Source organism: Miscanthus floridulus, chromosome 8 (assembly GCF_019320115.1).
Source record: "Miscanthus floridulus cultivar M001 chromosome 8, ASM1932011v1, whole genome shotgun sequence".
Lineage (NCBI taxonomy): Eukaryota > Viridiplantae > Streptophyta > Magnoliopsida > Poales > Poaceae > Miscanthus > Miscanthus floridulus.
Genome location: NC_089587.1, coordinates 58,463,338 through 58,487,861, shown reverse-complemented (window position 1 = coordinate 58,487,861; position 24,524 = coordinate 58,463,338). Strand labels below are relative to the sequence as shown.

The following is a 24,524-nucleotide window of genomic DNA, read 5'->3' as shown; positions in this document are numbered from 1 at the left end:
TTTGTAGATGACGATGAAATATCTACGGCCCATGGGGATCCCCACGGGGACTAATTCTCCGCGGAGATAGGGATGGAGAGAAAGTCTCCCCCGTGGCACTTGACGGGGATGGGGATGGGAAATTTTCTTTCCCACGGGGACGGGGATGGGGAGGCACTTCCTGACGGGGAATTCCCCGTTGACATCTGGACCCCCACACACACAACAACACAATACAAAAAAATATTAATACCCCTGTAAATATTCATTTTACAGCATAACAATGCATCAAAATAGCTATTTATTATGATAATCTTGTGATTTCTCTTTATAAATACTAACTACATATGTAAAAATATTAAAAAAATTGTTGAGAAATACGTTTAGGTATATATTTATCACATTTAGACACGTGGTCATATTTACCGGGCCCTCTTAATCAAAATCAAAATGGCTGGTTCCGTTTCTGAATGAAGGGATTTGACAGATATAAAAACTAGGAAGCAGTAGGAGCACAGTCTTTTATCCTGATCCCATAGATGACCATACTGATAGCCACGTAGGAACAAGGCGACAAACAAGCGAGCAGCACAGGGAACGAAAAGGTCGGCAAATTAAATAAAACCTTTGTTTTTGGCCTTTGGAGACCTTAAAGAAATGGTTCGTGTGTAACGGAGACAAGTGGCTGATAAGCTAGGATAGAAAATACTGTTAATTGATTTGTTGTGAGAAAAAATATTGTTCGTTAGCTGAAAAAATATGGCTTACCCGTCCTGCGAAAGGGACGAAATAATCTCTAGGTAGAACATTTGTCACCTTTCCCTGTGCAAGATCTTGAGTGGTCCTCAGCTGGAAGCCGTCTCTTCCATTCCATCGTCAAACGTCAAGAGAGAAGATGGGAACGAACACTGTTTTAACCATCAGTAAACTTCTCCTACAATTTTACAGAAATTTTTACACTCGCTGGTCAGTAAATTTGCTGCGCTAAAAATCAAAAGTTGTGACCTTTTCGTTGCTGGCTCGCTGTGTGCGGTGTCCCGGTGTTCACAAGTCACTCCACATGGCATAGTTTCTGTGCAAAATGAACTGGACTGGACGGAGTACAAAGGTGAAACAGGGCCATCCATGATCCATCCATGTAGCCGATGCGAGCAGGAGCGCTGTGCTCCAAACAAAAGCTGCCACGATTTTGTCAGCTAATAAAGCCTTTTGGAATCCCTTCAACAGTGAAGGAAAAAAGTAGCGTTGGCGTGCAGTGCAGGGGCGGAGGAGGAGATTGTTCACGTTGAGGCCTTGAGGCGGGGCAACAGTTCGTCCGGCCACATCCTTGCTGCTTCCCTGCCTTTTACAACGGTGAATGTGACGCCATGCATCAGATCGGTCTAGTTTACCACCACATACTGAAATCATTGTAGTGCATACGAGTACATACATGAAGTGGTCAAGAGAGACATTGACTGAATTCGCGTGACACTTTGGCAATTTGGTATGATGTGCGATAAAGATGGAACGGCGACAGAAGATGATGTGCGAGTCTACTCTTTGTGCTCGTGATAGTACAGTGTTCAAACCTTCAAATCAACGTGAAAGGTAATAGTTCAGTGTTCAAACCTTCACATCAACGTGAAAGGTGGAGACTTTTTGTGCTCGTGAAAGCCATGGAAAAAGTTTGCGGTAACAAGTGAGGTTGGCACCAGAAAATCTCCACATTTTAACCTTTTTCCCCTCCCAACAAAATACAGTATTACTTCCGCTATTTCAAATTATAAGACCTTTAGGTATACATTTATGTTTATACATAGCAAAATCAATACACATAGACAAGTCAAAATATCATATAATTGGGGATGGAGGGAGCAGGAAAGAAGCAAAATTTGGCCGCTGGTCACTGACTCTGCAAATTCATTGGCCACCTACATCAAACCTACTACACATACTGCTGCTGCTTGCATTGCATGTTGCAGCTTCTTTCAGGAGAGGAGAGATCGAGACCGAGAGGGACCCCTCTGCATCTGGACTGCATCAAAGGAAACCGGAAAGGCTACCCTCTCTGAATCCGGACACGAGGACACGGGCCCATTTCCCTTTTATTATTTGTGTTTGTAGGAAAGTACAGAGGCTTCAATTGATGTGCCCCCGTGTGCGCTGTTTGGCACAGAATCCACGATTGATAGGGGTCATCACGATCAGACCTCGTTTGGCCGCGCTCCGGCCAGCTCGGACTGCGCCTGACAAAATCTACGCTGGTCACTGTAGCGCGGTACTGTAGTACGCGGGAACCGGAGCCGGTGAAGCCACGGAAACCGAGCTTCTCGGCTCCGATAAACAGTGCGAGGGTCCGTGAGAGGGGGAGAGGAGGAGCGAGGAAAACCGCTTCTATGAACAGTACACTACAGTGTTGGTGTCAGGGAGCCGGAGCCGGGCCAAAGTAAAATTTACGTCCTATCGCATCGGATGTTGAGGTACATAGAGTATTAAATATAGACTAAAAAATAATTAATTACACAGATTGTGACTAACTTACGAGACGAATTTTTTAAGCCTAACTAGCCCATGATTTGATGATGTGGTGCTACAGTAATATATGCTGATGACGGATTAATTAGACTTAATAAATTTGTTTCATGGATTGTCGAAGACTTCTATAATTTATTTTATTATTACTATCCGAATACTCATGTCACCTGGATATGACATTCCTGAATTAACAGCACCTCAGCTCCACGCGTTGGAATTAATAGACAGACGCATTCTTTCCTTTCCTCCTGTAGGTACTGTACCCCACTTATCTAGTGGGGTGAGTACAACCTCTGCACAGGATCACATCTTTCAAGGACATGTATTTGGTGAGCCATTACACTTGCCTTCCTTCCTGCTGCTTCAGGCTCAAACAACAGAGCCACAAAAGATTTTGTTAAGTACGACAAATGAACATGAAAGGAAGTGCTAAACCACCAAACCGTCAAGTGCTCAACTTGGTCACGGGCATGCACCTAGAATCGTGGAACAAAGCCAGGAATCCCTCTGCCAAACGTTGAAACAAGGAGATCAAAACCCTGTTGGAATCATGAAAAGAGGGAAAAAGAAATATAGTCCGGCAGGACGGTGAGGGAGAGTTGCTACTTGGAACTTGCTGCTAGTAGGTAGGGGGAATGGGGTGGAGTGGACAGCCTAAACTCTAGTATACTGGTCTACTGAACTCTCAATTCCAGCCTACTGAAAACCGACGTGACCTTAATCCATTGTTTAAACAGGGCTTTTTAGATTGTAAATTTTTGCAATCGGGACACTGTAGCACGTTTCGTTTGTATTTGACAAACTTTGTCCGATCATGAACCAATTAGACTCAAAAGATCCGTCTCGTGATTTACAACTAAACTGTGTAATTAGTTTTTTTTTTATCTACATTTAATATTTCATGTATATGTCCAAAAATTGATGTGATGGAGAGAGAGTGAAAAAACTTGGAATTTTGAGGTAATCTAAACGAGGCTCAGATCTCCTTGTCTTTTGCCAAAGCATGTACTCCCTCCGTCCGAGTTTAATTGCACGTCTGGAGTTTAATTTTTTTCCCAAATTAATCAATCACCTTGGACTGAACATGATAGACACGTGCAGCAGCCGGAACCAACAGAGCAGTGCAGCACTAGATTTTTATTATTTTATTTCCTCTTTTCATGTACGGTCAAGGATGGCATATTAAAAAACAACAAGAAAACCCGATAGGGCTCTCGATCGTTCTCGTCCACTCGTTCATCTGTTCCCCACCAAGCCTCATCTGTGCAAGCGGACGCCTCGGTCCGTCCCCTTTACTCTCTCTCCCCTTCGCACACCCCCGCACCGACAACAAGATCGATCTTTCCCTTCTCTGCAAGATCTCTCCCACCTGCGTAGGCATGGCTGCAGACGGCAGGATGCGCCGCCGTAGCAGGTGGATGCGTGGAGGTAGCAAGATGATGAGCTTGTCCCGGCGCCGTGGGAATAGGGGCTTGGCGAGGACACGGACACCGCCTCGACACAGGGGCTCGGCTCCGGCCGGCGGGAGCCACGGCAACGCGGGTGCGCGCGAGCGGAAAGAGCTCGTCCTCGTTGGCATGGAAGACGGAGGTGAGGCCCGACGTCGATGGTGGCAGGCGGCCTCGACGCCCCATGGTGGCCAGGGGGCCGGAGCCGACATGCCGCCGGTGGCTAGAGAAAAAGAAAGCTGTGCGAGAGCGCGAGGGAGTGGTGTGACCGTGTGGTGGGACGGGTCAGGGGAGGAAGGGGCTGATATTTACAGGGGCATTTTTGTAATTTCACATACACCTTGGTTAGCGTGCCCGGTCCTAGACGTGCAAATAATGTGGGATGGAGGGAGTAAACGACCTGTGCCCACCCTATATTAATTAATGCTTTAATCAGTGTAGATGCTATATCAGCACATGCAGTTTGGGCCTTTGGGGTCATGTGGTGCCGTGGTACCGGTGGTGTGGTGATAAGGGGTGCCGTGTCTGGTGCGGTTCCGGCTCTGCTACTGTAGAGCGGAGCCGGGGAAGCATCCTTCGGCAGAGCTCTCCTGTGCGCAGGAGTCGGAGCCTTTTGCTTGGTCGCTACAGGATTGCACAGGAAGTAACAGGGACGAAAGAGCCGGAGCCGAGCATGCAGGAGCCTAAATAAACAGTCACTTAGTTGTTTCTAAAATTTATGTCACATCGAATGTTTAGATACTAATAAAGATTATTAAATATAGATTAATTACAAAACCAATTACATGGATGGAGGCTAATTTGCGAGACGAATTTTTAAGCCTAATTCATCTGGCATTAGCACATGTTTACTGTAACACCACGTTGTCAAATCATGGACTAATTAGGCTTAAAAGATTCGTCTCATAAATTAGTCGTAAGTTATGTAATTATTTTCGTAATTAGTCTATATTTAATACTCCATATATGTGTCAAATATTCGATATGACAGGAATTTTAGACGTCATGTACAAATCTAGTAGAGGTGCTCGATTTCCCTTCCGTTTTTTCTCCTGTTGATGTCTTCCTTTACTCTCTGGACAGAATAACAAATTGATCTTACGCACTATATATATATTTTAATAAAATCAATCACTAGAAGTAATTTATAGTTTTAACCTTTTTAAATAATACAACAAATGCTCATTAACACATACACACACTGACTCTTATGGACAATCCTACTGCCATGAGCATCTCTAAACACACATCTCGAATTGAAGAAATCATTGTAGACCCATAACACACATATCAACTATCATTAAAGTAATAGAATCACTAAGGGCTTATTTCGAATGTCTTCTATGAAGGAGCCAGAGCACTCGAAGAGCCACAAATTATAATCCTATAAACCCAGAAATAGATCGACTCTTCTATTATTCTCTCCGACAGACATAGAAATAGCTCCGAGTCTTCTACTATTGACTAGAAAATGAATCCTTCTCTAGACCCCAAAACGGTTCCAACTCCTCTAACATTCATCAGAAAACAACACCTCATAAAGTATTTGATACGACTCCTTCGTGGCAGCTTCTGCCAAAGTCAGAGCCAGTGTCATTGCCAAACAACGCTAAATCATGCAATAAAGCCGTGAAAATGCAGGCGCTTTGTATCAAGTCAACGATCTAAATCTAGGTGGGCATATTCCATCACAAAAGATATATACTGCGGTTTTAAATTTACTCCATCGGTCCCAAAATAGATGTCAATCTCACTTTCCGCGAAGTCAAATACTTTTAGCTTTAACCAAATATATATAAACAATATTAATACTTATAATACATAATTAGTATCATTAGATAGATTGTTGAATACACTTTCATAATAAACTTATTTGGAGATTAAATGTTGCACATATTTTCTACAAACCTAGTCAAAGTTGAGAAAATTTAATCTATGCGCTTCTCATAACGACTTTTATTTGGGACAGAGGGAGTATATTAGTATAATAACTAAAAGATGTTATTAACATTTTTTTAAGAAAACTGGAAGGGCGTAGCCCCTACAGGAGTTTATTGAAACCAAGCGGTACAAACATATCAAACAAAAGAAATTACAGAGGTTACAGAAGAAAGAAATGAAAAGAAAGCAGTTCACAAAGAAAGAAAGAAACAAAGAAAATGAGGCTAAGGCTTTGATTTAGCTTTATTTTAGAAAAAAAAAAGAATGTGGAAGAGAATTTTTTTTTTTTTTTTTGCATAATAAATCATCTGGCGTCATCTAGAAATATGCGGTTTCCCATGCCCTGAGTTGTCCTCGTCATCATGTAACAGATTATCATGAGAAGCGTGAACGAACTCGACTAGAAACCATGGTCATTTTCATGCATGTATCATCACTCTTAGCTGTAAGGATAGATGGCCATAGAAAAACCAACAAACTTCTCACAAGAGACATCATCAGAATCTTATAGCTCTACAAATGTACAATCGTCATAGGAAGCCTGCAACCATCAACTCAGAGAACGCTAGCACTTGCAACAAAGACACGACCAAATTTTGGCACGAGAACTAAATGTCTCCTAAACACTCACGCTTGACAAAAATAACACGACAGTAATTACAACAATCTCATCAGATTTTTTTTTACAAAGAATTATCATAGGTGTCCACAAAACTGACAGCTATGTTACTCGTGAACAACACGAGAACGCACCACGATAAATGTTCATGGAATTAATACATGAATCATCTCAAATATCCTGAGAGCATGATAGTACACACCAACAAACAGCCGATTCGCTGGTTAATTTCTGGACTGATAAGTTCAGCTAATGCTGATTGATTGTGTGAGAACAACACGGGTGACTGCGAACAGCCTGTTCACTCCAATCTCCGTCTCGGCCTCATCCGGCCCGTCTGATACCACGATCAGACGGTCCCCGGTTCCTCGATCGGCGGTGGCACACGCGGCACTGTAGCGGCGGCCTCACGCCGCCACGCTGCAGCGTGTCCGCTCCTCCCGTCCCGTGCGGCGGCCTCTGCGACTGCGAAGCAAAACAAACCCGGCGACGGTGAGCCAGCCCGAGGAGGAAAGAAATGCGATGCAAGCAACATCTTTTCGCAAAGGCGTGGCGTGGGGATCCCCTGCACTTTCCGCTGTCCTGTTCCAGCTTCATCTGCTGCTGCTCTCCCCACACGCGCGTACCCCTGCTGGCTGCTGCACGCACACAAACAGCATCTCTTTCCTCCCTCGGTTCCGGTTCCTCCTCCCACCCTCTCTCTCTCTCCTCCACCCTCTCTCTCTCCGTCTCTGAGTGCGTATGGGTGGCAGTGAGTAATAAATGGCAGTGAGCAGTGTGCGTGGCTGAGGGAGCGCTCGCTAGTCGCTAGTGCTGTGCTGTGCAGCTGCTGGCTGTGTGCTGTGTGTGCAGCGGTTGCTCCTCCTCCTGGTGCTGCTCCGCTCCTCGTCGCTTGCTCGTTTCTCACACTGGTAACCGCCGCACTAAACCCTCCCAAACCCCTCCCCTGTACGATTGGTACACCATGAATGCATTTCTTTGATGTTTCTCGATCGCTATCTCCCTGTTGAGATTTCGGAGATGCTGGTGATCAATCGCCCGATGGAGTGAGCCGGTTTCTTTGGCTTTTTGTTTTGATCAGGGCGGATTTCTTTCTCGCGAGGAGGAGGAGGGGGAAAAGGGCTATCCGTTTCTTGCGGGAGCCCGTTGCTGCAGAGATCCATCCAACCAGCCAGGATTCAAGAACTGGCCTTTTTGTGCTTCACTCCCCAAGAGATTTTCACCCAAAGTTTGATCCTTCAAGCCGATTCGATCCCTGAAAACAACCAAAGCTGCCGCAAATCCGTTGTGATTCCAGGAAATCGCAGGGCGGAGGGGAGAGGAGAGGAGAGGAGAGGGCGTCCTCTTCCGAGCAGCCCCGCATTGCCGCCTGTCGATGAGTGAGCGCTGCCTCCGATGCTTTCGGGGTGCTCGGTGTCCAGTCTCGCGGCGCGGTTCGCCTTCTTCCCGCCGGAGCCGGCGACGTACGCCGTCCGGAAGGATGAGGCCACGGGCCGCCTCGTCGCCTCCGGCGTGCCGCGGGACAACGCCATGGACGTCCTGCTCGTCAACACCACCAGGGGGAACAAGGTCGTGGCTTTCTACTTCCGGAACCCCTGCGCGCGCCTCACCCTGCTCTACTCGCACGGCAACGCCGCCGACCTTGGCCAGCTGTACGACCTTTTTGTGCAGCTCAAGGTCAATCTCAAGATCAATCTGATGGGGTTAGTGGCGCACCATGTTTCCTGGCCATCTCTTTGATCTTGCAAATTTTCCCTTTCAAGTGTTTATTAGGTGCATTTATTCTGCTGTTTCCTAGTTTCTAGTATCAAATGCTATGCTCCTTAATCTGTTTAGGAAAGTGTACTTCAAGCGTTAATACCTTTCTTGTTTTAATAGGATGCTCTGCCTAGACATGCCTTTGCTTTCTATTCTCTGGATTTTATTTAGAGGGGATGGGGCGGCGCTACTGGATAAGTTACTCTTTACCTTTAGTGACGGTTTGTGCGAATTACTGATGCTGCATTGCATAGATCAGTTTCATTTTGCATGTCGAGGGCGGCGGAAGCACGCCGTTACTGGAATGTGGGATTTGGAAGTGGTTATGACGTGTGCTACGCCGTCACTGGAATGTGGGATTTGGAAGTGGTTATGACGTGTGCTTCAGTCTTTCCGTTTCTTGTTTCAAACGTAGAATCTGACATCAATAGAAGATTCAGTTCTTATCGCTGCGTATGCGTTACTGTTGTGAATGGTTATCAAGGAAAAACGTTAATTTTAACCGTTTCTGTTGTTGAAATATTTCATATCACTATATCATTGGCCCAAAGTTGACTGCGTCTTCATTCTCTGACATCAATAGAAGATGATTTGGCGTTTTCGGTTTCATCAGTCTGCTCTTAAGGTAAGCTATAAAGTTGTGTAGAATATGCTGATGTGATTACTGTGTTTTTCTGTGATCGCAGATACGACTATTCTGGCTATGGTGCATCTACTGGCAAGGTAAGGATGAACTTATTTCTCAAGTGTAACATATTGCTAAAAAGGGGCAGACCCAGTGCCGGAGGCTCCCACATGAGTGGGGTTTGGAGAAGGGAAAAACCGAAGTGGTGGTGAATTGCTGATTGGCTGTTTCAAACACTTGTCTTAAATTTTTGTGGCCTTTCAGAACTAACACATATACTTCTGCAAAAAGGAAAAAAAAAGAACTAACACAGATAAATAGTTATCTAGTGTGCCTAACTACAGAGCTTGCAGTTTTTGCACTCAGTCTCAAGATTCAACGTGCCATGCTCGAGAAATGTGGCTTCGAGAAATGTGGCTTTAGTTTCACATTACAAGAAAGTTTCACATTACAAGAACGTAGTTTATATACCTACATGCGAAGAGGCTTTTTGGCCCATGCCTGACTGGTGCATTACTGGCACAGCATGGCCAACGCATCTTCAAAGGCTGCTCAGAGTCTCAGAGATAGCAATGGTCATCATATTTAGATTCGAACCCTTTTCTTTTCAGCCATGCATGCCATTTTAAAGTGTCATACTACAGTTTTAAGAATCAGCTTTTGCAAAATTACATGCATGAGCAGTTTGTTCCATTCAGGTCCACCTGCAGGCTTCATGGATGTCCCAACTATCCATCTCACTGTTGTGGCATGATATGCAAGTTCTGTCTCAATGGCATGTGGACCCAACATGTCATTCCCAGTTCAATACAAAAAATCATTTTAAGCAAAATTTCATGATATTGTTTATATATGTCATAAAATTGAATTGAGGCTTTTAAGTTCTGACCTAATGATACACTGTTCCTGAAATTTCAGAATTAGATAAGCAAACTGGAACTGTTTTCTTTTGATTTTCCTGTCTTGTATTTTAAGACTCCATGTAGTCAGTGCAGTGATAATTCCTGACTTATTAAACTTTGTTCATCTTAAATTCAAATTCTGTTTTGGATACTAGATTGACTGATATATTGCTATATGCTCATTTGAGCTAAGTCAGATGCCGTGTTCAGTTTGTATTGCTGCCAGGTTCCTGGTTTTTGTACTTATCATACACTTGTATTCTTTCTAGAGGATTACATTTTGGAGGACTGGATCTTGTGTTTGTTATTTGTATGCAGCCAAGCGAAGAGAATACATATGCAGACATTGAAGCAGTTTACCAATGCTTAGAAACTGAGTATGGGATCAGCCAGGAAGACATTATCTTGTATGGACAATCTGTGGGCAGTGGACCAACATTACATTTAGCCTCTCGTTTGCCTAGATTGCGTGGGGTGGTTCTCCACAGCGCTATACTGTCAGGCCTCCGTGTTGTTTGCCATGTGAACTTTACTTTCTGCTTTGACATTTACAAAGTAAATAACTCAAACTGATTCTCTTTTGCAGTCCACACCTCCTATGCCTAGACTTACCCTTTACTAATGTCTAGCCAAACCTATTTCTGCAGAATGTGAAGAAAATAAAAAAGGTCAAATGCCCAGTGCTCGTTATTCATGTAAGTGTTCTCTAATAGGATATCTAGCCTTTGTCTATTTACTTCATTACTTGTCTGATTGGACAAGTAGCAGTAAATTTCAACTAACATGCACTGATCCCTTCTGATGGCAGTGTGCTGTTGTTGTTCCTGCTACACTAGCAGTGTATGTATTGGAGCAGTAATGCTATTACTGGTAGTTGTGATAGTGAATAAATTCATTACTCATTACACACTAGTTCATCATGGCATCAAAACATCCTTTTAGCAGAAAAGCAATTTCATGTAATACCTTTTTTATGCAATTTTAGATATAGGAATCAAAGATGATGACCAATTGAAATCTGTGTAGAAGAAAATCCATTTAATATCTGGAATCCCTTTGATCAGATTCTCTCCTCTGAAGTCTTGCTACTCCTAGCAGGACAATTCATCATCTTGGTGCTAATTCTTGGCTTTTGAAAAAAAAATTTAAACCAAATGTTTTAGCCAATGTGTGGCCCAGTACATAGGTTTAGATGGGGTAACCTCCAGCCTCTACACTAACCAGGGATGTATACAGCCATAGGTAGATGGAAAAATACATAGGTGGAGGGGGAAAAACAGAACTACAAAGGCTAGAAACAAAGTCTTCATATTCAGCCTGTTCGCTTCTACTACTTGCCGCCGCAAACGAACACCTGTGCGGCACTGTTCCTTGTGCTGCTGTTGCAGCGGCCGCAGCCGACTGTTCCGAACAGGCCCAAAGCCTCGACTAGCCAGCAGTTACGTCAACTGAATTCATGCCCTTTTATGGGCTGGGATGTCACTAGCAGCTGTAGTTCTCTAGTGTGCAAGTTGTACACATGTGGTAGCCTCACCATATGCCCATATGGGACCTCACTGACTTGATTCAGCCTGTAACCCCAAAGAATAATTGGGCATTGGCTGTCCTGGCATGGGTGGTTGTTGGCCTTTCACTGTTCATCCTGTCATAGTGAACAACTTATATTGTCTTGGCTGAGCCCAACCAAATTTATAGCCATGTCAAGCTAGTAGGCCCAAAAGATCAGGATTGTTCTGGCCCAAATTTTTGCACAGGCCTAACTAAATCTACAGGCTACATCTGAGTCTATTTGTTTGTTGCTGCCCTGCAAGTGCATATTCTTAGCCAATGATCTCAAAACATGAAAGGCCAAATCGTAGGGCCTGAAAGCCACCAGTTTACAGGAAACAGTCCTGTTACCCAGCTTTTTACAGTAAAACTATTTCCCAGCTTGTCTGACATATTTCATTTGATTTGCTCTTACCTATTTACAGTTTTTATGTTGTTGGTTGCTATCAGGCTGTCAGCATTAATTTGTTACACAAATCATAGGCATTTTCAGTTTTACCTAGATCGCTTGTTCATGCAATGGATATATATTTTGGGTGCTGATTTGTATTATTTAGCATTGCTAGACCCTGTTAGAACAAATGAACAATCATGAAAAACTGGTGAACATACATCCGAATTCATCTATATGTTTCATTGCTGTATGTTTTGTCATAGGGTTGCTTGTATTCCAATTATATTAGAAGATATTTTTCCTCAAAAAAATATTAGAAGATATTTGTCTAAGTTACACCCATTGATTGTTGCAGGGGACGGATGATGATGTTGTGAACTGGTCACATGGAAAGGAGCTGTGGAAACTAGCAAGGGATCCTTATGACCCACTCTGGATCAAAGGGGGAGGTCACTGCAACCTGGAGCTGTACCCAGACTTCATCCGCCACCTATCCAGGTTCATCCGTGAGATGGAGAACATCACAACAAAGATCCGGCTCAAGAAGATCAGGCCGTCCCTGCAGCCCAGAAAGAAGGCCCACCACCCGGCGAACACCGCGACAACAACCACCTTCACCGCTAACTGCTGCTGCCGCATCCGAGTCCGCAAGCCGACCTGGCCCAGCTGCAACTTCAGCTGCGGCTGCTGCAGCGGGCTGAGGAACTGCTTCGCCTTCCGTTTTTCCAGGTGCTGCCGCCCTACTACCTGCTTCACCTCCTCCTGCAGCGGCGGCTGTTGCTCGTGCAGGAGCTGCTTCAAGTGCTGCTGCTGTGGAGACGTGCGATAATGAATGCCACCGATCTTTGCGCATGTATAGTAAAGAGGAATGGTCCTGGGATATCTGCTAACCCTTTAAATGCCGTAGTCTGAAACCTAGATTTGAGTTAGCTGAACGTTGTATTAACAGATAGAGACTCCCCCGCACTTGTGCTAGCTTCGTCTCTGCCGGTGCCACCTGCCCTCCGTTGTAGTTGCTTGTCAGATTCGTTAGTCTAATTATTGACATATATAAGCCGTTTGCTGTTTGGAGTCTAGAATAATGCTGATACTTGGATTGATCCTTCTTTTTCGGCTAGTATCTTTTTCTGGTTGTTCCAGTAAAGCTCAAGCTCCCATTATGTAGTGGTCGGTCCATGCTGCTGATGTCCGTTGAACTCGAGTCTGGTTCACCTGCATGCATATTTTCTTGATGAAAACTGGAAGATACTCCTTGCATGTGCAGACGGTTGTTTGTTAGACTGACAGGCAATGAGCCAAATGGAGTGGAATGTTTTTGAGATAGCATCTACCAGGCAGACACTGAGAACAAATCATAGTAGTAGTTCTTTCCACCACTGTTTTCTGTTCGTATTGTCAGAAATGGGCGATACGGTCGGTGGAAGAGATGGACCAGTGCAGTACGAACCTGAAATCAATCAATCATAGGGCCTCGCCGCTCCCATTCATGCTCATGCGTGCAGGTTCAGGAACTGGCGCCCATTCATACAGTTGAGTCGCATACATACAGGAGCCAGCTACTAATGATTCTCTGATTCTGTACAAGGCCATGGCCATGTGAGGGCATTGAATTGGATTTCCTTAGAAAATGCGCGACTAAACCAACACAACAGTCAGTCGGCGCCTCGGCGGGTCGATGGATTATTGGAGCTCACGAAATCTGGCATGCATTCAGCTGCCTGCATTCCAGATTTCCAGGGTCAGGATCTCTGAACTTCCCTGAACCCCTTCCTGCACAAGCACAACCGGATTCCGGTGGTTGATCTGTAGCTCTTGCGCGTTTCACCGAGGATCGGAGGCGACAAACGGAGTATGCCGATGGATGTATGGGTGCACCAGCACCACAGGGTAGCTGTAGCTGCAGGTACACCAATGCCGTAGTACTAGTATACGTGACGTGTCATGGGTCTTGTGGCGATGTCTGTACGTTGTGTTGGAGTATCTAGTGCGCTGCTGCATGCCTGTCTCTGTATGCGGCCAAACGGCTACCTTGACACGTACCTTTCGCCACGCGAATATAGGCTGCCCTGCCCAATTGGAGCTAGCGCACATGATTGTGCACACACAAAACAGAAAACACCTACTGATTCTCCTCACACACAAGCACACAAAACTCGAGTGCACGAGCTAGCTACAATTCAGTTCTCCAGAGCTGTAGATGGTGGACGCAGATTCTGGTGTGGTGACTGACGGGCCGCTGAGCAATTAGGCAGCCCATGGATCCAATTGGCAGGTGGCGATTGCCGCTGTAAATTGTGATGGCTATGCCCCGTTCGCTGGGTTGATAAGCCATGGTTGAAAATACTGTTGACTAATTTATCGTGAGAGAAAAATACTGTTCGTTGACTAAAAAAGTATAGCTTATAAGCCAAGCGAACACGGCATATGTGTGCAGCGTCCCTGGAAGGAAGGAAAGGAAGGAGGGCAAACATGAAGCCATGGCTCGCTCACACTGACCGTCGAAGTGATGTGTCGCAGTACACTACAGTGTAGTCGCGGCAGCAGTAGCTCAAGCGTCCTAGTACACTGACTGGTCCATTGGCCAATGTGATGTGGTGGGGTATGGGTGGGCCCACGGGCCAGCAGTGTTGATGGGCATCCCCGGTGTGTTTCCTTCCTCCAATCACCCCCAATTGATTGACAAATATCTCTCCTCCTTTTTATTTTTATATTTCCTTTTCCTCATGATATCTTTTTCTTTCCCCTTGCTAGCTAGGCCAAAGGCCATGCATCTCCGGAGGAATATCGAAGGGGGGCCGGGACACTGAATTAAATGGTGCTGGTTTTCTTTTGTCATAAAAAAAGAGAGATAGAGATATATATTCACAGGAAATGAAATGAATTGATTTATTAATGGCTTCTGTTGGGCATGGCTCCATCAAGTAGTAGCAAGTAGCCATGGTTGTGCTGCCGTGGTGCGTTTTGATGTAACACATGCATGCCGCCTTCTTCCTCCATATCTTGCGACCTGGCAGATCTTGTTCTGTTGCGTTGCGCCGGGCCCTAATGCATGTAGTAGATTAATTAGACCCCGGTTGGTGCAGGTAATTGCGCGTCTAATTATTGGTGGGGTTCGTCGCATCCACTAAATTAGTAGCCGCATCCAGTTGTTTAACACATCTTGATAGGTTTGCAGGAGTTTAATAAGAATCGACAGGACTGGAGCATGTAAAAGCAGGGGTTTTTTTGTGTGTATGATTTGTGCAAGAGTTGTAGCATTTTTAATTTGCTGAAACTCTCTTGAAGTTCCACAGGCCGTTTACATGGTTTGTTTCTCTCTTTGCTTATTCCAGCCTTTCACCAACTGGTTACCTGGGCCTCGTTTAGATTGCGAAAAAATTTCAACCCGATGAATAGTACCACTTTCGTCTTATTTGATAAATATTGTCCAATTGTGGACCAACTAGGCTCAAAAGATTCATCTCGTGATTTCCAACTAAACTGTGTAATTAGTTATTTTTTTTACCTACATTTAATACTCTATGCAAGCGGCTAAAAATTGATGTGATGGAGAGAGAGTGAAAAAACTTGGAATTTGGGTGGCATCTAAACAAGGCCTTAATTTGTATTTTCTCCTGCCAACTGCCATGTGTATGTGCATATATATGCTTTGCTTGTGTCTCTCAACTGCATGCATTATTGAGGCGGATCTTCTAGGCATCTGTCCGGTTGCATCGCATAGAGTTGGTAGCTGGGGAGTCCTTGCAAGGGCGGGGCCCACGGCCGTGGAGTTGTCTGACAAAGTGTGATGTGCAGTGGCTGTCATGTAGTAGTAGCATATATAGCATCACTGGTAGTGGTAGTGATACTGATGTCTTCAGCGGCAGTAGTACTGGCAAGCAACAAACAAAACCAAATGATCTTTGAAGGTGCATGCTTGTGTGTATTATTAGCCTTGTTTAATTATTCACTCACAGGTTTCGCTGATAATGATGCAGGCGAGTATCTGGTGATGCGGTACTTCACTTAGCTCATGATTGAACACTGACGGAATGTCTCGCTAGCTAGCTGCTCTTGGCTATTGCTTGTGCCTAGCTAAGCCGCATCACAAATGACAATGAAGTATCAGATGCACTGCTGTGTTTTAAGGCCGGCTGGCTACCTTGTTCACAAATCACAAATGACAATCGGCCTGTTCGCTGGTTGGTTTCTGGGCTGGTTTAGGCTGGCTGGTGCTGATTTATTGTGAGAGAAAAATACTGTTGGCTGGCTGGTTTGGGCTGGCTGAAACCAACAGGCGAACATGCTTTCTCCAACAAAGATACCGTCAGGGCATTTCCTGGGGGTGACATTTGGCGATCTGGAGTTCTGGACAGTGCTGGGCTGACAGTCAGTCAATGTGCACATACTGTACTAACCATAATCTAATCGGTTAATGGTTTGTGCTGCACAATCTGATGGATCTTTGTGTTGCAGGCAGTATTTAATTAGTAGCTAGAACTGCAACACTGGTCAAAATCTTTTGAGTAATACAAAGCATTGGTCGTCATTAATTTACAATGAGCATTTCTCTGCAAGCATGATACATGTGTTTGGAGCAGTAACTATAATCTAATCATGATAGTGCATGGTCTGTGTGTTCCACGTTCTGATCTCTGGTTTCCGGCTATTTATATTTTTACTGCTACTGCTAGTTCTAGGTCCAACATGGTCAAAACCTTTTTGAGTAAAATATCATGGTCATTTACAATGAGAAGATGTGCAAGCAGGATATACGTGTGCTGTTGTGATTTTTGTCAGTGGAAGTGGAAAGTGTTTTAAGAAGATTGACAAGTGGACATACAAAGGCAACAATACAGTACTGGGTGTAACTGTAAAGTATCGTGGATTATTTGCTGCTGGCTGGTTTGGTGTGAGAAAAAAACACTGTTCTCGACTAGAAATTTACGATCGTTTACGAGCAAGCGAACAGGCTGGATGTCGATATGTTCTGATTTATGAACATTCGGACAGATGCCCTCATTTGCTGATGCTTCAGTGGTACAGCCATACAGGGAGCTGAGCATGCACTCGAGATTGACATGTACTCCGTACAGTATTTATTTACAGATAGAAGGTTAGAACTCTGAACAACGTACGGCGTCCCAATAGTTTTCAAATAGCCAATGTAGAAAGAATTTTATTGGCTATCAATGAAAGAGATCAAATAGCTAGCGACTCTCAAATAGCTAGTCTAGCACGCTCCCCCATAAACAACTCTCTCATAACTCACGTAACTCTCCACTACAGTGTTCTTTTATTATTATTTCTGAGTCTCATCTAGCTATCTATTTGCAATTTGCCATTGATATGTGACAGGTGTACAGGTGCAAATTGTTCACAGTTGATTATTCTGCACGCTGTGCCTATCTGCACCATGGTATGCCGGTTTTTGGGCAGCACAGCCGAATACAACATGGTGAAAGTCTGTTTCAAAGTAACTTATTACTGGGTCCGTAACTACGTACTGCCATAAGAAGATCCGGGAGGCTAGCGCCTGGACACCCGGGCCTGCCCTGTTCGTCTGCTTGGATTCGTGCGTCACCTGCGCCGACACCGTTACGCGCCGTCCGCGCTGGCACCGTTTTGCGCGCGCACGCGGGACCGTCCCACATCGCTCGAATGACTCGCCTCCTCCACCGCTCAATCCCCGCACGAACACATCGGGCGCCAATCACCTCCACCACGTCGGACTCCTTTGAGGAATCGTGCGAGCCTCTTCCACATTGGTGCCGCGCAGCCTACACCTCCTTCCCGTGTTGGTGGTCGCGGCTTGGCCCTATCGCCCTCGTCGACACCAACGCCGGCGGTCTGCACAAGCAACATGAAAGATGTGCTGCAACATACGACTGAAACAGATGAAATATTTGGAACAAACGCTTACAATATATGTGTATAGCCACTGCAACATATGCAACATCCAAATAAAACACTTGCAACGTACGTCTAAAACAGATGAAATATTTTGAATAGACGCGTGCAACGTACCTCTGAAACACTTACAACATATGCAACATCCTGATATACTTTAGCAACATCCATATGAAACTCTTGCAACATACCTCTGAAACATCTAAAACACTTAAAACATACATTTGCAACATACACTTTAAGCGCAAAATCTCCTTACTGAGGTCGCGCGTCGCAACGGCCACGTCCTTCATAGTGGGGAACTGCAACGGCGGAAGCACCTCGGCGCGTCAGGGGATGGGTGCGGCGGGGGATGGAGCTGGATGTGGCGCGCAGCAGGGGATGGCGGCGGCAGCGAGGCAGAGTGGGCCCGCTTCCCCACATTACCGTCAGAAGATAGCTAGGAAGGTATATGTTTATCGGGCATGTGGGCTGCCACTGGACACGTGTCCATGTTTTTACACATTCTTAGGTCTCCTCTTTGTTGTTGTTATTATTATTAAGAGGTACAGAAGCATTGGAGCTGAGCTCTTTGTGATTGATCTACCCTTTTCATTGCTTTAATAATTTTTAACATAACAGATCCGTACAAATACATATAGTCATGCTGGTGAGATGTCCCACTGTTCATTCTCGTACGAAACCCGCACATGCCCTTGTATCATTGGAATGCTGTCCTTTATACCTTACCATTTCATCACAAGGAAACATTGCACGGTTGTATTATATATACCCCAGCAAAAGAAGCATTGGATGATTATGCTCGTTCGTTGACACTTTTCAGTGCGTGCAATGATGGATATGCATTAGGGACGAAATCAGTCGGAAACAATATATTGAAAAAGATAGAAATTGTTCTCAATTAGTTTTTTTTAAATGTTATTGAATTTCACACGTTTTCCTTCAAAACGAAATGAGGAATATTGCGAAGGGCCAAATCAAATCATAGAAGAGGTATTTTCATTTACCTTTTTTTTTGTTCTCAGTTTCTTCTTATTGTGACTTATTATGTGATTGGAAAAAAAACAATCAGCGGTAAACAGGATTTTTTTTTCGTATATAGAACTATAGATAAATGCGTGGGTGGATGTCATCATCGAATAAAGAGCAAAGCAACAGAAACTATTGACATATGTATACATCATGGCGCTTTTACTTTATTTGTAGAAGACGTACTTTACATGGAGCGCATATGTATATAATATAAACGCCAATTGTTTTTTTTTTGGGTGGGTAATTGAGCGCATGAGCAAGCATTTGAGGCACGTTGTACTAGTAGTAAAAACTGAGCAGCGCATTTCCGCTCCTCTACTTTACGCATGTATTGGAGTGAAGAATCTGATGGAATTCCCAATTCCCGGACCGGACCGACACAGGGCCGCGCGGTGGGGTTGGTTGGTTGGCTGGCGCGTCGCTGTTACGCAGGATCCTCTCGCTTCGGCTTTTGCTGCTGTCACCACTCATCAGCAAAGAGACGGTCAACAGCTATCTATAGCACCGGCGGGTTGAGGAGTTGATTGAAAGGCATATGGCTACGATCACGAGGGCCAATCATGGAGCTCCAGCCGCAGAACGCAAGGGGATTTTAATTTTCTTTTCATAGGGGCTGGTGTTAAACAAAAACAGCGGGTGCGTGAGAGTGAGAGCGAAAGGAATGGAATCATGGAGCTCGGCTTGGGTGTGGGGGCGAGAGAGAAGCTTGCCATGGCATGCAGTGACGGAGGCCCCACACAGGCACCGGCAGCAGTGGGGGATGCTTGCTTGGGGTTTCGACGCCATGTTCCGCACATGCGCAATGCATGTCGTGGCGGTGCTGTTGTACTGCTGGCAGGACCGACAGAAAGCGGCGAGGCGAGAGGAGATGCCATGCTTGGAAGCTTCCCATATCCATCGTGGCAGCTGGCTGTGGCACCAACGCCCATCTTTTCCCGCGCCGCGCCCCCCGTTTCGCATGGCATGGGAGTGCGCACACCGCTCGTCCGTCGCGCCAGCCAGCCCCGGGCCGCGCCGCACGCACCGACACGGACACGCTCCCGCGGACTCCGAGAACGGAAACCGCGCGGGCGGGAAGCGTGGCCACGCTCCGGCCCCGCGCCCTCGGTCGCCGTGCTCATGCCGTGCTATGAGCACGTTCGGTTGGCTGGTTTGTATCGTTGTTGGTTCGTGAAGAAATATTAATAGCTAGTTTGTGTGAAAAATAATAATATTTCAACTAGAAATTTACGATCATTTAACGAACATGCTGAGAATGACAGGGAGTATCTAGAACGACAGTTTCTGGTCTGTACGGCACTAAGCTAGGAGCTAGTACGTTGCAGACACCAACGGCCTGTCCACACGTATTTAACTTTTATTGTTTCATTATGATTTTTTTTCCAGATTGAAGCTCCGTATCGACTTTTGGTAGTACAGTGTTATCTTCATCCCAAATTATAAATCATTCCAATTTTCTTCGAGAGTCAAAGAATATCAAGTTTAACCAAAATTTATATAATAAAATAATAACATTTATGCTACCAAATAAGTATCGTTATAGTCTTTATTAATTATATTTTTATAGGAGCAAAATTCATCGGTGGTTCCTGGACTTGGCCGGAGGTGTCATCCATGTCCCTGAACTTCTAAAGTGATATCTATAGGTCCCTAAGCTTGGCAGACGGTGTCATCTAGGTCCATAAACTTTCAAGGTGATCACTGTAGGTCCCTAAACTTGACAAACAATGTCATCCCTGTCCAAATATAATAATATTGAAAGTTACCTATGGTACTAAAAGTTTTCTCTATTAAAAGTTACTTCTAATTTTATTATTATTTTAAAAGTTTTAATAGCAGTATTATAGAAGTAACTTTTCTCTTTTATTAATACTATAACATTATTATTAAAACTTTTAATAATATAATACTATTATTTAAAGTTCTAATACTATAATACTACTATTAAAAGTAGTATAGTATTATAGTATTAATAATAGAGAAAAGTTACTTCTATAACACTATTATTAAAAATCGTATAGTATTATAGTATTAATAATAGAGAAAAATTACTTCTATAATACTACTATTAAAACTTTTAAAATAAGACTAAAATTAGAAGTAACTTTTAATACTATAGGAATTTTAATATTATTTTAATACTATTAATGATACATAAATATTAAATTAGTTTTAATTAGTTTTTTTCTATTTTAGTTAAAACCTAATATATTTGTTGTTGTAAAATATTTTAATACTTTAAATTGTTTTTGCTGATGTAAATTATTTTATATAATTTATATTTTCATGATAAATATTATATAAATAATGATTGATTAATTGACACATGTTGGATCCACGTCTAACGTACAGGTCATCGTACCACGCCAGCTTATAGAGTAGGTTAGGCCACATTTGGACATGAAAGATACCTCTTGTCAAGTTTAGGAACCTACGGTGACCACCTTGAAAGTTCAGGGATCGGGATGACACCGCCAACCAAGTTTAGGGACCTGCGGTGATCACCTTGAAAGTTTAGGGACCTAGATGACACCGTCTGCCATGTTTAGGGACCCACAGATATCACTTTAGAAGTTCAGGGACCTGGATGACACCTCCGGTCAAGTTCAGGGACCGGCGGTGAATTTGCTCTTTTTATAGTATACCTATGTCATAATTTTTTTGTAATTATCTCTATAATCTTAGTCAAACTTGAGATGTTTATAACTTATAATTTGGAGCGGAAGGAGCACGTCTGTAGATGTACTATAAAAAATGTACCATTTCAAAAATGTTGGAAACCTATACATATACGTTTTCAACAGAGTTTTCAGGTTGAATCGAATGAATGGTTTGCACCGAACAATTACCCTGCATTCAACCAGCAAAGCCCCACCATGACTTGGCGCACAAGCGCTCGAATCGAACAGGAATTGTCAGTATATACAGTAGGTATGGTGCGCTTGCTACTTACTACACTGTAGTTGATGATGCGCGCGGCCGGGGCCGGGCGCTTTCCGTTAGTTGTTGGAAACGAGTTGTCAATAGAAGGCCTCCCACCTTTCTAATTTTTGGCGCGGGAGGTAGGGGGCAGAGGTCGACTGCTTGTCCGTGTTCTTCCTCGTCCAAGCTCCTGCGCACAATACTGGTATGTATGCAACCATAGATGCTAGCTGTGGCAATCCATGGTCCATCCATCAACAGGAAGGGGCAGATGAGACCATCGCTTCGTCCAATCGTGGGTAGGCTAAGCTAACGGGCAACATGTGCTTGGCAACGGTCGGTGTGGATGCCGGATCTGGATGGAGGTGACATCTTGGTTACGCCGCAGTTCGTTTGGAGAGGTGGAGCTAGCGCTAGAGCTACAGCACAACATCTTCTTCTCTAGAGAAGCAGCAGTAGCTTATAGCCCTCCCTGAAGCCACGCGTGATTGGACAGGTAGATTGCTTGAGGTGACGGCAGTGACTGGACAAGCGGCGGCGGCGGCCGGTGCGGTGAGCTTCCCCTGTTGGCAAGACGCGCAGTAACGACTGGAACGAAGCCGACAAGGCAGCAGCAGCAGACTAGCAGTAGCTGGATTGTTGATTGCCACTGCCCATTGGGCTGTGGTGGTCATGGTCGATCACTCGACCTGACCTAACGATGATGGACAGTTAGTTAGTTACCCGCTTTTCAGACCGAGACACCGCCGACCGCTCAGGCTCAGCTAGCTCCTTCTGGACCGTCCAGCTGTATGTATGTATTGTGTAATAATAATGTAAGCAGTATGTAAAAGGACGTGGGAGCTAGCTTCACCGGTCCAGGCTGTTTTATATATATATATATATATATATATATATATATATATATATATATATAAAAGGTAAGCCGAACAAGGCCTATACGTGTGTATGACGGCCGATGGGGCTCGGCCACCTCGCCAGAGCCTGGAGCACGCGTATTGGTATTCATCTATTCCAGACGCCATCGATCGAATGGAGAGGAGTCAGATATACTCCTATAGGGGATGGACGTGCACGGAGCAACGGCGGCGGTGCGGCGTCACATGTATCCGGCCGCCCGGTCCGTCCGGTCTACCGCAACCGACCGTTGGGGGTGCAGGGCGGGGCGGGCCAAGGCAGCAGCAAGGCCGCGTGCGTGACCGCGGCGGAACATTCTGACGACAGCCCAGAACGCCTGGCGACCGAGCTGAGGGCGCGCATGCTGCCCTGCCAGACGGCCGGGGCAGCTAGCCAGTACTGGTAGGCCCGGCCGGCAGCACCGCCGCCGGTCCTGAGTTTTCACAGACCTGGAGCGAAACTGGCAAGCAGGGCCTCTCAACATAAACATAGTACTAGTAGTAATAATACTTAGTAGATTTTTTACTTAGTAGATTTGTAAGGTTGTTAGAGTTTGGCTTAAGACGAACTAAAAACAACTTACAACGGAGCAAAACCTGCAACTTAATGTCTTAATGATGAGGAAACGCTCAATGAATCACATAAACATCCTCATGAGATTTAGGCTTGCTGTGGCCTTTGGCTGTTCCAATCGTTGATCTTGCAATAAACACTAGGGCCTTGTTTAGTTGGCGATTTTTTTTGGGAAATGGTATTATAGCACTTTCGTTATTATTTGGCAATTAGTGTTCAATCATAGTCTAATTAGGCTTAAAAGATTCGTCTCGTAAATTTCGTCTAAACTGTGTAATTAGTTTTATTTTTTATTTATATTTAATGCTTCATGCATGCGTCCAAAGATTCGATGTGACGGGGAATCTTGAAAAATTTTGCAAAATTTTGGGAACTAAACACTACCTAGAAATGACTCGTGGATCCCAAATCTCAGTTCTAAAGATTGAAAGATTAAAAGATAGATTATAGTGTAATAGGGCAAGTCGGTAAACAGCACGTATCTACCAGTATAAGCAATATCCGAGTATTGGTGGACGGTGCTACGACGTCCTCTGCTCAACTATATAAAATACGTATACAGAACACATACCTGCTGGCCGCTAATGGGCCCCTTGGCGTCAGGGGCCTGGAGCGTGTGCCCCGCTCGCCCTGCCCCAGGGCCGGGCCTGGCACCGCGAGGGGAAGCGCCTGCGGGCGGCGGCATACAAAGTTGCCACCTGCGCTGGCCTCTGGGGGGTTCGTATTGTGGTTGTAGCAGCTATAGTACAGGGACATGCATACATACATGCATACATACATACATACATACGGACGTACGGACAGACAGACAGATTAAACATAACATCAAAGACGTACGTGGTCGTCCGCGTGGTGCCGTCCATGTCGTCGTCCTTAATTTGACCATCTTCCTCCCCTGTCGTTGGTTGGTTAATTACGTGCTCGATCGATCGTGTCGTAGGTGGCCAGAGCCAAGCCAAGCCTGTAACAACTGAACGGCTGAACCCCAACTCCCAAGGATATTAACTGCCAGTCCGTGTCGCTGCTGGACCTTGAAACGCACATACACGCTCCACCTGGCGTGGGGTGTTCCTCTCGTCTCGTCGGACCAACCCTGCCACGCCATGCGCGTATAATCATGCAAGCATGCATACACGTACGCGCCTCTCGCTCGCTCCGGGCTCCGGCCGCTCATGATGACGACAACGGTGTTTCATCCGTGCACGCCTCTGCACTGCAGGTGCAGATCGTCGCGCGCTAATCGTTACTACTAGCTGCTAGCCAGAGTACACTAGCTAAGGCCATGTGTTGATTCCAAGGAATTGAGAGAAATTGACAAGTAATTTCAGAATGAAATGAAAAATGTTTTTTTTTAAATATTGGTTTCAGTTCATAGGATCCAATCCAAACAGGTCCTAATAGGTTTTATTAGCCAGACTATTATAGTTTGCTGCTTGCTGGTGGCATTTGGTGTGCATGCATGCGTATATGCTGCTCTACA

The 24,524-nt window shown here is 44.9% G+C and overlaps 1 protein-coding gene across 1 annotated transcript; it reads left to right on the top strand.

Moving 5' to 3' along the window:
- The first annotated feature begins 7,276 nt into the window (after positions 1 to 7,276).
- Positions 7,277 to 12,952, top strand: LOC136476462 (uncharacterized). Its single transcript, XM_066474308.1, has 7 exons — positions 7,277 to 7,415; positions 7,586 to 7,732; positions 7,812 to 8,207; positions 8,949 to 8,985; positions 10,108 to 10,344; positions 10,437 to 10,484; positions 12,087 to 12,952. Exons 3-7 carry the CDS (start codon positions 7,900 to 7,902, stop codon positions 12,558 to 12,560), a joined length of 1,104 nt encoding a protein of 367 aa, XP_066330405.1. The 5' UTR covers positions 7,277 to 7,415; positions 7,586 to 7,732; positions 7,812 to 7,899; the 3' UTR covers positions 12,561 to 12,952.
- Positions 12,953 to 24,524: the final 11,572 nt, after the last annotated feature.